This window comes from Sceloporus occidentalis, unplaced genomic scaffold (assembly GCF_023333645.1).
Source record: "Sceloporus occidentalis isolate IW3139 unplaced genomic scaffold, rSceOcc1.0.p SCAF_4, whole genome shotgun sequence".
NCBI lineage: Eukaryota > Metazoa > Chordata > Lepidosauria > Squamata > Phrynosomatidae > Sceloporus > Sceloporus occidentalis.
In genome coordinates, this window is record NW_028316984.1 from 178,002,673 (window position 1) to 178,018,700 (window position 16,028).

The window sequence follows — 16,028 nt, forward strand, 5'->3', positions numbered from 1 at the left end:
TGACAACTGCTAGGAGCAGGGTGGCACAATAATTTCATTTGAAATATCAGTCAAAACCTATCATTGACTTCACTGGGACTTGAACTACACCATTTTTGTTTAGTTTTATAGCCACCCAATTCAACACAGAAGAAATAGAACCCATGTTTGTGTGTTTATGTGTATGAATACTGTAACTAAACATATATTTCATAATCTTAGATTGTGGTTCCACATTGGGGTTTTAAGCAAGTCAGCAGTAGTACTGTTTTTTTCTCATAGGAAGAAGAAAACCCATCTTCTTCTTTGGCCACATGACTGATGGGAAAATGTTGAAACTGTGCTGCCTTGTAGAATGTCTGAGCTTCTAAATTTGGCTGTAAAGTGCTTTGCTGAGGATGAAACAGCAAGCCCTTTGAATGGCAATATCCCAAATCTTGACCTATGCAGAATAAAGAATGAATGTGTGGGTTTGTGCTCAAGATAAATAGTGTGGTTTTGAATTCTGACTCTCATGACATGTACTGCATCCCTGGAAATTGTATTAAAATGAACTGAGGGAAAACATTAGGTAGCTGTGTATGTCAGGGGGTGAGGTGGGATGGGGGAATAGGATCAACACTGCTGATAATTCAAGAAAAACTGAAGCAGATAAATAAAAAAAAGGAGATGATACTTACAGAAGCTTCAAATGAATCTTATAGTATTCTGCTGGTCTACGCTACTCCGTGCTTAGCCGTTTCTCTCCTAGACTTATATAACACCCAATTTGTGGCATTAACCATTAAGCAGAGCAAATACGGATTATCAAACGGGACAGAGAGCACAATATGATGCAATGGATGTATAACCTATTCCTGCACTTTGTGCAATGCTATCAGCAGTCAAGATAAGGGACCATTTGTATGGGCTCTAACTTTGAGGTTTTCAAGCCATGGGACTCCTCCTCCAAGCTTTTACAGATGGAAATAGGGACACTTCTGTAAATACATAAAGGGATGGTCCCAGTGGCCCAGGCTTAGACCCATCCGGCTAAGAGTGCTTTCAAAAATTTGGAGAACAACGAAGTAGCTGCTGGATTGCAAATCAGAAAACTAAAACCAGAGATAAGCCAAAATATTGGACAGTGGGTTTCTCCCATTTTATGGGTAGGTGAACACTATATTGAGAAAGAGGCATTTATACAACAGTGACTTTTCTGAGAGATTACTCCCTCCAACCAAAGATACATCCACCCAGTTTGGCTTCTGTCTGATCCAGCATCTAAATTTATTTCTAGTCCTAATATTATAGATTCTTCCTGTGGATGTTATAGATCTCTTCCTCTAAAGGCAGGAGATGATAGCAAAGATTCTTCTTGGATAACAAAGGAAGCACTTGTGTCCCTTCAGAATGGTGCCTTCATTGCATACATGAACTTTGCACTGGATATAAATGTTTGAGATTTCAAAGGTTTTTTTTGTAATTGGCAAAAGAAGACACACATTTTATTGATCCCTTTTATTGTCTTTGCTTTTCTCATTGAAGTAGGGTTGTTTGAGGAGCATGCGTGAGCCTAATTTGATAGCCTGCAGTGTCCTTCCACACCACCTCAGACAACATGCAGATTATGGCAGCCAAAGATCATCACCCTCTTTTCCCTGGATGCTTTTTTTCTTTACTGTCTCTGTCTGATAGAGAAACATGCAGTTTTGAAGGCTTCCATAGAGAATTTCATGTCTTTTGGGTTGGTATAATAAAAGGACACATTATAAAATTGCCTGTAATGACTCTTTAATCATTGTTAAGTATCCAGTGTATGCAGTAGAGAAAGAAATCAACTCATTTGAGATGTGCTGGAGAAAAGTAATGAAAATGCCAATCACAGCCAAGAAGACAAACAAATGGGTTCTAGAACAGGCCAACCAGAACTCTCCCTGGAAGCCAAGATGATTAAATTGAGGCTGTCATACTTTGGCCACTTTTCATGAGGAAAAGTGAATCACTAGAAAAGATAATGATGCTAGAAAAGATAAGAGAAATTGAGGACAGGGGATCTTGGAGATGTCTCATTTACAGGTTCATCATGAGTCGAAGTATACTCAAGGGCAATTAGCAATAACAGCAGCATCCAATGTCCAGGAGTTAGTCATTTGAAAAACCTGTATGCATTTTAACACAAGGAGAAACTTGAGAGATGGCAACAAACATGCCTACCAAACTGGTCAGATGGATTCAGGACTTGAAACAGAAAACCTTTAAGATTAACTGGGACTGATAATGTACAGTAGACTTGGACACTCAGCCCTGATAGTACAAAGGTTATTGATTTATGCTTTCATAGATTCACAGGAGCTTATTGCATGGACAACCCCCCCCCCCCCGACTGCATCCAAGTGGGGTGCAGCTGGGTTGTGGGATGCAGGTAGGAATTATCACACGTAATTCACCACTGATCCCACCAGCTGCATCCTGGTGTGCTTTGGAGGCCACCTTTCAAAGCCAGAAGCTTTCTGACTTTGAAAAGCAGCCTCTGAAGCATGCCTGGAACCCAGGCTGCAGCTGGGCTGCATTCGCCTGGGGGAATTGGTGGTGAATTATGTGCAATAATTCCCGCCTGCATCCTGCAACCCAGCTGCATCCCATTAGGGTGCAGTTGGGTTTTTTTGTCCATGTGATAAGCTTCATAGAATTGGAAGGGGCCCTATGGGTCATTAGGTCCAATCCCCTGCTTAATGCAGGATCTTAAGTTAGAGCATCCACAGCAGGTAGCTGTCCAGCTTTGGGGTTGTTCTCATTAGGTGAAACCCCGCGTTCTGAATCGAATCCAAGGAGTGGCGTTCCTATTAGGATCCGATTTAAACCTAGAACGGTTCTAGAGCAACCCGCAATCGTCTCCACTACAAATCGAATTGTAGAGCGGAATAAAATTTTGATTCGAGTTTTCCTCATTTAACGCGTGTTAAAAAAACACTAGGGTCTGACCTACGTTTTTCCATTGATTCGATTTAGGAACCGGAGCATTTAAATAGGAACGACAGCCTTTGAAATTGCGTTAGATGAATGGGAGGAGCGGAGTGCGATGGGGCTGTCCTTGGGGGAGTTGCCCTTTCTGTCCCCATCCGTCTGGCTGTCGCCATTTTTGCTTCCCTCACCCCTTTGTCCGCTGTGGTCTTTCAATAAGAGATAAGGATTATTTTTATTTTTTATTTCTTATTTTAATGGTTTACAGGCGCTTAATCTCTTCAGCGCTTTAAGCGCCTGAAGTCCCGGCTGCTCAAGCGCCTGCATCTGCCAAAGGAGTACAAGGCTTCCCCCGGTGGATTGCAACCTCTCCTCTGTGTGGGGAGAGCCCATTTCTAACGGAGGAGAGGCAGGAAGGGAAGGCTCCTCTCAAAGAGGCATTCCCTGCCCGCTTGGGCACTGATCTCGCCCAGGCAGGGAAGGGAAGGCTCCTCGCGAGGAGGCATCTGATCTCGCCCAGGCAGGGAAGGGAAAGCTCCTCGCGATGAGGCATCTGATCTCGCCCAGGCAAGGAAGGGCTCTGATCAATGGGGGGGGGGGGGGATAGAGCCTTTCTCCCTCCATTTCTCAAATGGAATCTGCCTTCTCCTCCAACCCTGGAAAGAGAATCTTTGGGAAGAGTGCTCCCTCCCTGCTTTTCCAGCAGCCTCCTTCATTGATCTCTGTGCTCTCTGAAGGGATTCTCCCTGGCTGTCTTGGGAGACAGGATGCTGCCCTCCAAAACCTATCCCATAGTTCCTCTGGAAAGAGGTTCGCTTTTTGCCAGCAGCCTCCTTCATTGATCTCTGTGCTCTCTGAAGGGATTCTCCCTGGCTGTCTTGGGAGACAGCCTGCTGCCCTCCAAAACCTATCCCATAGTTTCTCTGGAAAGAGCTTCGCTTTTTGCCAGAAGCCTCTCCCATTGATCTCTGTGCTCTCTGAAGGGATTCTCCCTGGCTGTCAATGAAATGGAAACGATGCCAAAAGATAAATCGCTTCCAAATATTCCGGATTAATGTTACGTCATTCTGACGTACTATTGATTGACAGCTCCAAATAAGGTATGGAGGAGAAGAATCGCGTTATTTAAACACCGATTTCATGCCAAGTAGGAATGCTTGCAGGTAAAAACTTCGATTTAAACAACCAGATGGGAACGATGAACAAAGCGATTCGGATAGCGGGATAAGAACAGTGTTATTTTGAATCAATTTTATTAAAAACGTTGTATTTTAAATCGTTTCAAATCTTAAGTGGGAACAACCCGTTTGAAGACATCCAGAGAAAGAGATCTCACCACCTCTCTAGGCAATTGGTTCTCTTGCCACACTGCTCTCACTGTCAAGAAGTGTCTGCTAATATTCAATCAAATCTACCATCCTGTAACTTAAAACCATTAGACAATAGAGAACAAGCCTACAACCTCCTATTTGTGGCAGCCCTTGAGGTATGTAGGGGTCATTCCCACTTACCTCTTGATTTGCTTCCTGCACCAATTCCTGAAACCAGTTCTGCAAACAGAGTTGTTTCCGCTATGTTTGTGCCGGTTTCAAGAATCGGTGCAGGAAGAGACAGCCGTTGCTTCCCTCTGTCCTTCCTGGCCATACCGGGGGCAGAGGAGAGGCCGGGGCAGAAGGAGAGAGGCAGGCCAGGAGGATGGAGGACTGAGGGCAGAGCAGGCATGGAGGCCAGAGAAGCCACTGCCCGTAGGAACCAGGGAACCAGGGTGGATTTGAATCCGATTCGAATCTGCCTGGTTCCCACTTGGGCTCAATTGATTTATTTCCAAATAAATCGATTCAGCCTAAAAACACCCCATTTTACCAGCATCTTTTTTGATGCAGGTTAAATGGATAAACCCGGGTTAAATAGGTAGAAACCATGGCCCCGCCTTTCCGAATTGCTTCAGTGATTCAAATTAAGTGGGAACTATGATGGTTTAAACCAGATCATGACCCGATTTAAACCATAGTGGGAACAAGGCCTTAAAAAGTGTAAACATTTCTCCCTCATTCTTCTCTTCAGCAAGCTTTAGATAGGTTCTTTTAAAGTTTAGACTCAAATCCTAGGTGTATTCACATAGCCACATTGACACTGGAGCCACTAGGATCCAGTGCCAGGTCTCACTGGTTCTGTGAAAAGTTGTTTGTTTGTACATTGTACTTTCTCTGACTCTCAATATCTTGTATTTAACTGTTTATGACACAAGAGATTATCACACAAGGTAAGGAGGGATCGCTCCCATTCTTACCCCATCTTAAAATGGTCCTTATTGTGTCTGCACTTATCCTGTGTTTCTCCTGTCAGTGATACCCACCATTGTATTAACAGGAGTTTCCATTCATACAAACTGAAGGGGCCATGTCACTTCAGTGACGGGAGAAGGACTGGATAAGCGCAATGTTGCCTGAATATTTTATTGCAAATACGTGATAAAGACAACTTCAGAACAAGATAATGACAGATGTCTTCTGAAAATCTTTGCGTGATCATGTTATAAGACAGGGTAAAGACAGGAGCATTCTATCCTTTTTGCCCCATGTGATAATCTCCACAGAAAATGCACATTGGTCCAAAACACCCTGCAGAAATAATCTAGTTTGAGATCACTTTAACTGCCCTGGCTGAATGCCAGGGAATTCTATGATCTGTAGCTTTTGAGACATTTAGCCTTCTCTGTCAGAGAGCTCTGGTGCCACAATAAGTGACAGTTCCCAGGATTCTTTAGCACTAAGTCATGGCAATAAAAGAGCTCTCAAACTGTTTTGGACCATTGTCTATCTATATCACATTCACAGGCACATAATTTTGTAATTGGCCCGGTCCAGATCGGTGCGATAGGACACCCTCGTCATGTCTGAGGGGCGGCACTACTAGACACCCCTCACCCCTCACACGTGACGAGGGCATCAAAATGGCAGTGCCCTGTACAGATGGGCACCAACATCATTATGTGACGGACGCCTAGTGTCCTCACGTCGTGTCGCCATTATGAAATTGCAAGTGTGCCATTGGCGCACTGCGGCATCATAATCACGTTGCAAGAAGAACCCACTTTTTGCGGGTTCTTTTTGGTCCGTGGGGAAGTCCTGCGATCTGGAAGTTGTGGCTTCCCCGCGGACCAAAGCTAGGCGCTGTAGACCGTCCTTTTTGGACTGTCTGTCTCGCAGCTCAGTTACACACACACACACACAGAAAAGGTCCCTGGAAAATCATAAGGATTCATCCCATGTAAGGTTACAAGAGTCAACTACCTTGACATCACTTGAATGCACCCTCAGCCTTCAAATTTTGACCCTATAATCTTTGGGTATGAGAGGCTGCTGCCCTCATAACTCATGTCTATACTGTACATGTTAGGCAGCCTCTCAGACTTTCCATGTGGTATCTTAGCACAGTTCATAGAAGGAAAAAACAGAAAGTGTGTAGTAATTGCACCAGAAGACTTGTTCACTAGTGCCAAAGGTATGGACATCCACCAGTCCAGTTCAGCCTTTTACACTCCCCCTCCTCAAAAACAGTTTTGGTCCATGGACTGAGAGAAGGCTGGGGACATCTCTTGGCAGTGTCACATGCTCAAGCCAATGGGTGCCATTTTTGGTATCTCAGCCCACCCAGTTTGAAACACTCAAAAAAGGTGCAGAATAAGCCTCCCTGAGCTTATTCCAGGAGTGAACGATATGAAAATATTTCTGAATGCACATAGGTCAGCACCATAAATATTACATATGTCTGTCCATGCCCTCATTTACATTCAAATAATTACAAAGTATAAAAGTTGCAGAGATGGAGTGTTGCTGAAGCCCTCTAGAATCACAGTCTTAGTTCTAAACTATATCTTGTATCATAGCTGAATATGATATAGCCCCAATGTCTGCTTCAGCCCATGATGTGTGGATGCTATTAACCCAAACTGATGCCCAGTGAACATACTAGGTACTGAGAAGAATCATGAGAGGAATTGGAGGGCCAAGGTAAGCTACCTAGGGAGTAGCAAGTGGTTGAAAGCTACTTGTTACTTTGTGTGCTTGAAGTGAGTGGCAACTGTTGGATAAATGGATAAAAGAAGGCAGAAGGCTATTTGAGGAATGGGAAAGATAGACACAACTGAGATGAAGGGCGGTGGAAAGGATGAAAGAGAAGAAGCTGGAATACTGCATCCAGTTCTGGGCACCACAATTCAAAAAGGATATTGACAAGCTGGAGCGTGTCCAGAGGAGGGTGACCAAAATGGTGAATGGTCTGGAAACCATGCCCAATGAGGGGAGACTTAGGGAGCTGTATATGTTTAGCCCGGAGAAGAGATGGTTAAAATGCAAATGGGAAAAATCTATATTTTAAAGTCACCTGAACAACCTGTAACTTTCTTCTAACATTTATTCTTTGGCAGGGTTCACAATTTTCCCAATGAAGAGGATGCTCCATGTTGGCTGATGAACAATAATAATCAGGAAGGGTCTGTTGAAATTGATGACAAGGGGAGGACGAGATGGAGCAGAACGGAGCATGAACTCTATTGTGGTGACAGCTGCTGCCTCTGTGCCACTCTCATTAACATCCAACACAGCCTTGTGAACAACCTGTAAGGAGAGAACATTTTTATTGTCCACAGATCATGTGTGTGTATGTACCTGCAAGTTGCCTGTCAAATTATAGTGACCTTGTTAATTTCATATGGTTTTCTTAGGCAAGGGATACTCAGAGTTGGTCTTGCCAGTTCCTTCCTCTGAAATATATTGGCCATCTCCCATCCAAGAACTAACCAGGGATGACCTTGCTTAGCTTCAAGATCAGATGCTTTTAGGATATTTCAGCTGGCTCCATATGTCAAACCTGAATATTCCACAGATGAAATAGCTAGACCTTTGTAATAATTGTGGTTGTCATATAGTGGTAGCTGATGGATTCCTTATCAAAGAGGACAGTGAATTTTCTACAAGTTTTAAAGGAGTTATCCAAAGTCTTAAACCATAGGTTCACAACTATTGACAATTCATTTAAAATTTAAAATAAAATCCAAATAGATTCACCGGTTGAATGACATGGAAGGCCCCAGTACCATTGGTCTCGTATAAAGGATTTTCTCATTACAGATAGCTAAAGGAGCAACATAGTCTGTTGCAATCATTTTATTATTAATTTTATGAATAGTAGCAGTAATAGAAATAAAAGTAGAAATAGCAATAACATCAGTGCTTTATCCTCCTTTCAGACAATCTCTGTGAAATCCTGCCTGTCTCTACTCAGATATAAACCCTATTAGGTTGGATTGAAATGTCTACAAGTTGCTTGTTTTAGGATATAAGGCATACAAAAATGGTTACCTTGTGAAAATATATATCCATATGTGAATGTTTTTGTTAAAAAGATTAAAGCTGGTGTGGAAATGGGATGGAACAGAGTTAAGAAAAAATACATGCAAAAGTGATGCAGACTTACAGACTGACTTTTCTATCCCTGCATTTAACTGTGTGATGCTTCTGATCACAAAATTGTAATGGCTTCCCAGAAGGAGAAAAGAGAATCAAAAAAGCACCCGCTTTCAGTGTTATTCATATTCTCCCTTACGGTCCTGAGAAGTAATATTGTTGTTATTAACTGCTGTCAAGTTGACTTCAACTTATGGTGACCCTATGAATGAGAGGCAAATCCAGCTGTTATTTGGAATGGCCTCCACCTTTGTGTAAAACATACAGGTTCCCTGATAGGTGACATGTGGAAGTAGAGCAAAAGTAGACAGTTTTAACATTAACAATGCACTGGGGGGAAAGACTTTTAAAAAAACAAAAACAAAGCTACAAATAATTATTCAAATGAAGGGAAAGGGCATAGCCGTATTAAGCAGCATCCCCATTCCCATACTTACTTTAGAAATCTTCAGATTCTGTTCTCCAGTAATTCCAGACAGATCAGCGGTATCATTAAAAACAGAAGTTATACCCATTCTTTGCAACAAGTCTTTGACATCATAAGTTGCAGAAATTGAAAATTTTGGGACGAGCAGACGTATATTCCTAGTTAATGAAGCAAAAGAAGAAGAAAATGGTCCAAATATTCAGTCATTAGGAATGTAATTTTTCACTAGATTTCTTATCAAGGCAAGCAATGAATAATTTTAGCAATTTTCTACTCACTACAAGAAGAATCTGGTACTTATTCTGAACAAAATTTGCAGTATTGTTTGCACAGACAAAAGCATTTTCGTTCCAGAAAATAACATTTCTATTCAGGACTATGCAGAAATTACTCTTTCTTGTGTAGAATTAACTGTTCTGTATGCAGCTCATCTGTGTGCAAGTACTGTGAAGAATAAATCCCAAATATAGCATTTTCTGTGTAGGAAACGTTTTTTTTCCTGTACAGGAAATATTTGTGTGTTGAAATATTTTCTGTGTTTGTGCAAATTTTACACAGAATAAGCCCTGAATTGCAAAGATTCCCATCAGTCTGGGATACTTCCCATGAGGATTCCTCAACATTCAAGAAACCCATGTTTTTCAACCATTTTAAACAAATAATTTTCTAATATTCTTTCCACCCATATCAATCTCTGATTTGTTTTTGGCTAAGACATATCTAGGTTTCATCGTCATCATACATCATACTTTGGACAATACTTTTAATATGATAATTATCAACAGCACTGTTTTGACATTTAGCAGAAGCCTTCATATGCATTGCAAATCCCTCTCCCCAAGCAAAACAAAATAAACCCCCCACTTTCTATCATATGGATGATAGAGCTGGGTTTTTTTCAATCTGTTATGCAAACTATGGATCAGAAGATTTTCATTGCTCTGCTGCATCACATGGTCATGTAAGGAGAAAAGAATTTGGGCAATGATGGATTCAAAATAAAACACCCTGAACATATTGAGAAAATCAGAATCACCATCCAATAATTCTGTAATGTGGTACTGTATTTTTATTGTTAAATTGTTTTCATATTGTATTTACAATCTTAACTTTAATGAAAGTGTGCCCTCAAATATGAATTTTCCTTCAGTCTTCAAATTTCTAACATCACAGTAGCTTAAAACCTCAGCTGAGCACTTAAAAAATGCAGTTTAGGCATTGAAAAAAAAGTGCAGCCAAAGTTATAGGTACACAGGAAATATCAGTTCCAGGTGTAAAAGGTTTTCAGTGCATGCAATGCCAGAAATTTGAGGGCTGTTGGAAAATTTCATGGTGGGAGGAAGAATTCTTCTGGGGAGCATTGTCCTTATTTTGTCCCAACCATTGTCAAGTCATTTTATCAAATCAGTTCATACATACTAAATAATAAAAAAGGAGCAGCATTTAAAACAGCACATAGAAAGAGCTTACTCATGCCTAAAGGATTTTGTCCATTTACTCAGAGTTTCTTTTACTAAAGTGCCTTCCACATGTTCCAGTTTCCCCTCATCTGGCAGAATGAAGAATGCTGTAGCATCTCCTTTGTAAGGAAGCTCCACTACCCAGGACAAGAGATCACCATCATGGAAAAACTTGTAGTAGCCTTTTCGATGCATCATGTTGACTTTCACAGTAGTGTTTGCATCCACAAAGAAGTCTTTTTCCCTGATGAAGTGAGTGTCAAAGGGGTTTTGCCAGTAAGCTTGGAAGGGGGAAAGAATTTGGTAACACAATAGTGTGAATATTTAATGTCCCAAAGGCAATGCTGTACCCAATAGTTATATGTTTATCATACAAAGCAGAGATAGCCATGCTCATTCATAATAAAACAGTCAGCCAAAGTAGGCCCAATCAATCAATTGCTGAATGGTAAATCCCACTGATTTCATGGGTCTAGTTTAGTTGAGACTAACCATAGGTTTTTGGCCATGGTATTTCATACAGAAATATTTTGTTTGTTACAAAAAATGTCTTGTATTTTGCAAAACCCTAAATAGAGAAAAAAATGAACAAAAATCTGAGATCATCTTCATCATCTACTTAGTTATAAATGTGTAACTATGATGTTTATCACACTATACTCTTAAAGTGCTACTATTCCACTTTGACTCCTCTAGCTGCCTCCTGTTGCATTCTGGGATTTGCAGTTTTAAGGAGGGGTATTTAGAATTCTCAGGCAGAGAACTTCTCTGCCTGAAAATTCTAAATACCCCTCCTTAAAACTGCCAATCCCATAATGCAACAGGAGGCAGCTAGAGGAGTCAAAGTGGAATAGTAGCACTTTAAGAGTATAGTGTGATAAACATCTAAGTCCTGATACAGACTGGTGCAAAGTGCTGTGCTGGGAATGATTTTAGGGCTTGGTAGGGCTGGGCATCCATATGTGCCCAGCCCTACTAGTGGCACCCATGCACCATCTTGCTGTGGCCCCACCCACATGGGGGCACATGACAATTGTGCCCAGGCATCTGCATGGCCAAACGGTGCTTGCCAGAAGCAGTGGCATCAACATGTATGAGGATTATTATGGCGCTCCTAAAAAGAAGCCGCTTTAGGCGGATTCTTTTTAGGGCACGCATGGGTGCCATGCGGTGCAGTTTGCTCCACACCGACGAGGGGCAAAAACGGGCACCATGGAGCCGCCCATCTGTATCCCCCCCTAAATAACAGCTCCTGACTCAGCCCCTCAAACTAACCTTAATACCCAGCAGCTCCACTGAGCAACTTTGTCTGTTCTGCTGCTGATCAGGGTGCAGGGCTGTAATAATCAAACGTAGGATCTCCATCACAATTCCTCATCACAGACTGACTTACTGGCTGAAGGGGGCTGGAAACATCATTCTGTTGCACTCTGATCATCATCAGAGCAGACCTTCTTTGCTTGGTGCAGCTGTTGGCTATTAAACTAGGTTTGGGAGGGGAGCATTTACAATTGTGCCAATAATGTCATAATCATGAATATGCAGTACTGGTGAATTTGGAGCAGTTATGGGTCTGTAACGCTATAGATATATAATTACAATACAAAATGCATGTCAAAGTCTTTTACTTTCATATAGCAAGACAGAAAGAGGGAGAGACAGAGAACCTCATTGTAGTTGACAATTTCTTTTTCCAACAGAGTGCTAAGATGTCCTTTCTTTGAAGGTGGTGAAAAAATGTGACTATCTTTTACTTGTCTAATCGGGAGGTACCAAAATTTCACACTACTGTCATGTAAAAATATCACCTAAAATTCTGAAAATTTAACAGACCATATGGTCAAAATATATAAGAAAGAAGTAAGTATAATATACAATATATGTAAACCTTAAGACTTCTTTATTTGTACCATATAGTACGAATAGTAATGATTCTTGATTCTAATTTCCTTTTCTCTTTTTTATTAATACAGAGCATAGCACTATTTGGGCTATGAATTACGTTTTGTTTTTGTTGTCAGATTTCTTCATTTCCTGACTTGTTCTTTGTTTTTATGGGTTTTTAAAATCCTTTTATGTGCATATTAAATAGATAGAATTGAAAACAAAGGCAAAAGAACTTGCCATTTCTCCAGAATTTTTCATCTGGCTACACGATACAAAGAGCAATAAGAGAAGGGAGGGGCAGTTTTAAAATCTTGAGAAGTGGAAATACAGTACAAAGTTGAGCTACAAAGTTTTGTGTAATATTCAACTCAGATGACTGAGCACTTAACACTTGGGGATGCATTTTTTCAGTGGCATCAAGAAATAAGACAGTGGTTTCTAGGTTCAGAGAACTCTCTAGTTACACAAAAGTCTATAAACTTGTACATTAAAATATTTGCTGCCCAAATTGAGCTGGCATTCTATATTGCAGTTATAGATTTGTAACCTAGAGTTATGGGTCGGTAAACACTTATTGTAAGTCTACGTAAACACCCCCACCCACTTTAACAGCCAACAGCTGGATTGGTCTGTTCAACTGCCAATTGGGGCAAAAGGAGGAGGCTTTGAGCAAGGCTGTGACAATCAGAAACAAATACGATTACTCCTTATACAAACTCTAGATTTGCATGTTAATTCCTATCACATTCATATAAAGACAGCCTTCTAACACTATGTAACAGAAGAAAGGCTGGGGTGGGGTAGAGAGAGAGCAAAAGAGCATTGATAAGTTTTCTTTCCTATTCCTGGACAACTTTGCAAATCCTATGTCAGACTGTTTGAAACCGTAAATAAGAGAACACCTTTACCCTTCAACTTACCTTTGAAGAAGATGTAGTTCACAAGAACCATGACAGTGCTTGGGTCAAGTTCGTCAAGTGCATGAGCTATTTTCCCATGAGTTTTGTTCTGTACATAATCATTGATCTGCTTTTTAGCCACTCTAGGGATGCTGAAGTTAGTGGAGAAACCATCAGCTTCATACAAGTTTTTGGCATCTTCCAAAAATGCAGGCAGGAATTTCAGCGATGGTTCTATGAATAAGCCATTCCCTAAATTCACATGTGCTTTGTTATCTGGATGGTTAAGCACATGAATGAGCTGGCGGAACCCTTCGTGTATCTCCTTCTCCTCAATTTCCAACAGATCAAAAGCAAGTCCTTTACGAATCTCATCGTGTGTTTCAGATTTGGCACCTAATGCCAGCAATGAAAAAGCTATTGAAATGCTGAGAGGAGAACAGAAAATATTTTTGCCATCTGCATCTGAAGCAATGTTCTTGTAGAATCGGAATGCAAAATCAGCATTACTTGGAGCTATCTTATGATAGTCTGGAGATGTCTGTCCATGCTGGTCTTCTGAAAGAGTATGCTGATGTTCATGTGGACTGCTGTCTTCATGACAATCTTGGTGATCAACATGTCCTGGGAGATGATGACAATAGACTTGAAGACTAGTCAGTAACAAGGAGAGGTTGATGATGGACTTCATTGAGATATGTAAGTCCTCTGTTAATAGCCCCCATAGAAGACATTAGAGGATCACTCCAGAAATACATTGGGATTTTGCAACAATGATGGATTGGGCACTAGATCTATACATTTACATAACATAAATTATTCACTTTTCCTGTGAGCAGTATGACTTTTAGAAATTAGTTTCACTAAATCACAAGATGATTATAAGACTCTACCCAAATTGTGCTTCTCAATATTTTAGTATTACAATCTTTAAAAATAATAATTCAAACAATGTTTTTCTGGCATTAATTTTGTAAAATTCACACATTCCTTGGAATTTACATTGAATTGTAAATACTCTAGTCAAACATTTATTAAAAACTATGGTTTTGATATTATTTTGAAATCACTTTCCATATAGGGTTGGACTGGATGGCCCTTGTGGACTCTTTCAACTCTATGATTTTATGATATAGTAAGACTATTTCATTTTCATTTTGAGACTTATATGGAGAGCTAAGCATCACCCTCTGAGAAGATTCAGGGTTGTCTCTCAAATTTTTAACATTAGTTTCCTTTTAAAAACAAACAAAACTACCAAATTATAGGTTAGAAACCAATGAAGATCTGTCATTAATTTTCTATGAAAAGAACTGTTATCTATGTCAATTTATTGGTACTCCACCATGAATAGGTCCAAATAAATGTTTCCAAAGTTTTTTGGATTCTGATAGTAGAAAATTGGTCAAGAACCTTAGGATCCCATCTCATCTTTTTGCATAGCAGAAAGGAAATCTAACTGCCTTGGCCATAAGATAGACCATGAGTCATTTCACTGGGCATCTTTTGTGGAAATTTAAAACAACCACTTTGATAAGCAATTGCTGTGCTAAGAATGTATAAAGTTCCACAAAGTCATACTCTCTGAGATGTCGCAGCTGATATTTGTCTTCAGATATCGAGCCTAACAGGTAAATAATTAGAAAATCATATTATGATTCTTATCTTAAAACTATAGAGCTATCATATGGAAAATGGAGAAAGCTTCTTTTCTGCTGCACTAGAGCGTAAGATCCAAACAAATACAATTACAATACAGAGGGTTATTATTGAACACTGGAGAGAACATTGTGAAGGCAAAATTTATTCATGGAAAGGCCTGCATTCGAAGATGGTAAGCAACTGGAAGTTTTTAAACAGAAGTTGGATGCTCATTTGCCAGGAACAGTTTAGATAATCCAATTATCTATCTGATTTTTGATTAGATAGTTGATGTTGTGGTTTTTAATTATTGCCTGCTTATTTTAACCAATTCTATTTTCTATTATTATATATTGTTTTATACGTATTTTGTAGATTGTACACCATTGGCAGATTTCATTTTTATTGATTTGATCATTTCTATGTATAGCACTGTGTACATTTACATGCTATAAAAATAAACAACAACAACAACAACAACAACAACAATAATAATAATAAAAAGCTGGGGATTCCAGTCTCAGAAGAGGGTTGGAGTAGATGACTTTTGGTATCCCATCCAACTCTCTGATTTTATGATTCTTCCAAGGATCACATTTATTTTGATGGGTTGAAATTAAACATAAATATATTTCTGCTTCCACAAAAAGCCTCTTCCTTTCCTCTCTTCAGTGCCCACAACCCCCAAATAATGTGAACATACACCCTATTCTGCCAATGGAAGCCATCCTAGCTAAATTCCTTTGATTCAGTGTGTCTGCTCTATCTGGGGGCTAACAATATGATGCAGACTAAGGTGATGTACTGCTTACATATGATTCATATCCTGTCTGATCTTGGAAGCTAGGCTGGGTCAGGCCTAGATAGCACTTGGAGGGGAGACAGCAAAAGAATAGCAGGTTCTTTTGTGGCCTATATTTAAAGGAAGGCAATGCCAAACCTCATCAGAGTAAGTCTTGTCAAGAAAACCCTATGAAAGGATTGCCAAAAATGAGAGTGGCCCTCAAGGCACATAACAACAACAAATGTACTATCCGAGCAAGAGGAAGAAGAAAAAAATACTTACAGATCATCAAAGGTATCTTAAGGCACTAGTGGCCTATGATCTTCTTCTGTAGTTTATATGCTAGGTTTGTGATCAGTATTCATTGTTAACTATTAAGCAGAGTAAATAGGGATTTCTAAAGGGAGCCAGAGGAAAATGTGATGCAATGGAGTTGTAGCTTGCTTCTGACCTTTGTACAAAGGCATCTATAGTCAATAAGATTGGAGGGGGGGATTAAACATGAGTGGCTTGGCTCCTAACCTTGCTGCTCTCAAGCAT

The 16,028-nt window shown here is 40.2% G+C and overlaps 1 protein-coding gene across 2 annotated transcripts; it reads right to left on the minus strand.

The window, feature by feature from the left end:
* Positions 1-1,561: 1,561 nt before the first annotated feature.
* Positions 1,562-15,787, minus strand: LOC149315079 (alpha-1-antitrypsin-like). Of its 2 annotated transcripts, XM_089522463.1 has the most exons (6): positions 15,771-15,787; positions 13,085-13,771; positions 10,288-10,558; positions 8,828-8,975; positions 7,309-7,541; positions 1,562-1,649 (listed from the first exon to the last, which is right to left on the minus strand). In XM_089522463.1, exons 2-5 carry the CDS (start codon positions 13,752-13,754, stop codon positions 7,338-7,340), a joined length of 1,293 nt encoding a protein of 430 aa, XP_089378589.1. In that variant the 5' UTR covers positions 13,755-13,771; positions 15,771-15,787; the 3' UTR covers positions 1,562-1,649; positions 7,309-7,337. The 2 variants fall into 2 exon arrangements, with proteins under 2 accessions (XP_089378589.1, XP_089378587.1); XM_089522461.1 differs by lacking the exon at positions 15,771-15,787 and having other exon boundaries at positions 13,085-13,937.
* Positions 15,788-16,028: the final 241 nt, after the last annotated feature.

Coding starts and splice junctions, on each gene's coding strand:
- LOC149315079 (XM_089522463.1), bottom strand. CDS start 13,754: ATGAAGTCCATCATCAACCTCTCCTTGTTACTGACTAGTCTTCAAGTC. Junction 8,976..10,287: donor ACAAAATCCTTTAGGCATGA/GTAAGCTCTTTC, acceptor TTCATTAACTAG/GAATATACGTCTGCTCGTCC. Junction 7,542..8,827: donor AGAATCTGAAGATTTCTAAA/GTAAGTATGGGA, acceptor CTCTCCTTACAG/GTTGTTCACAAGGCTGTGTT.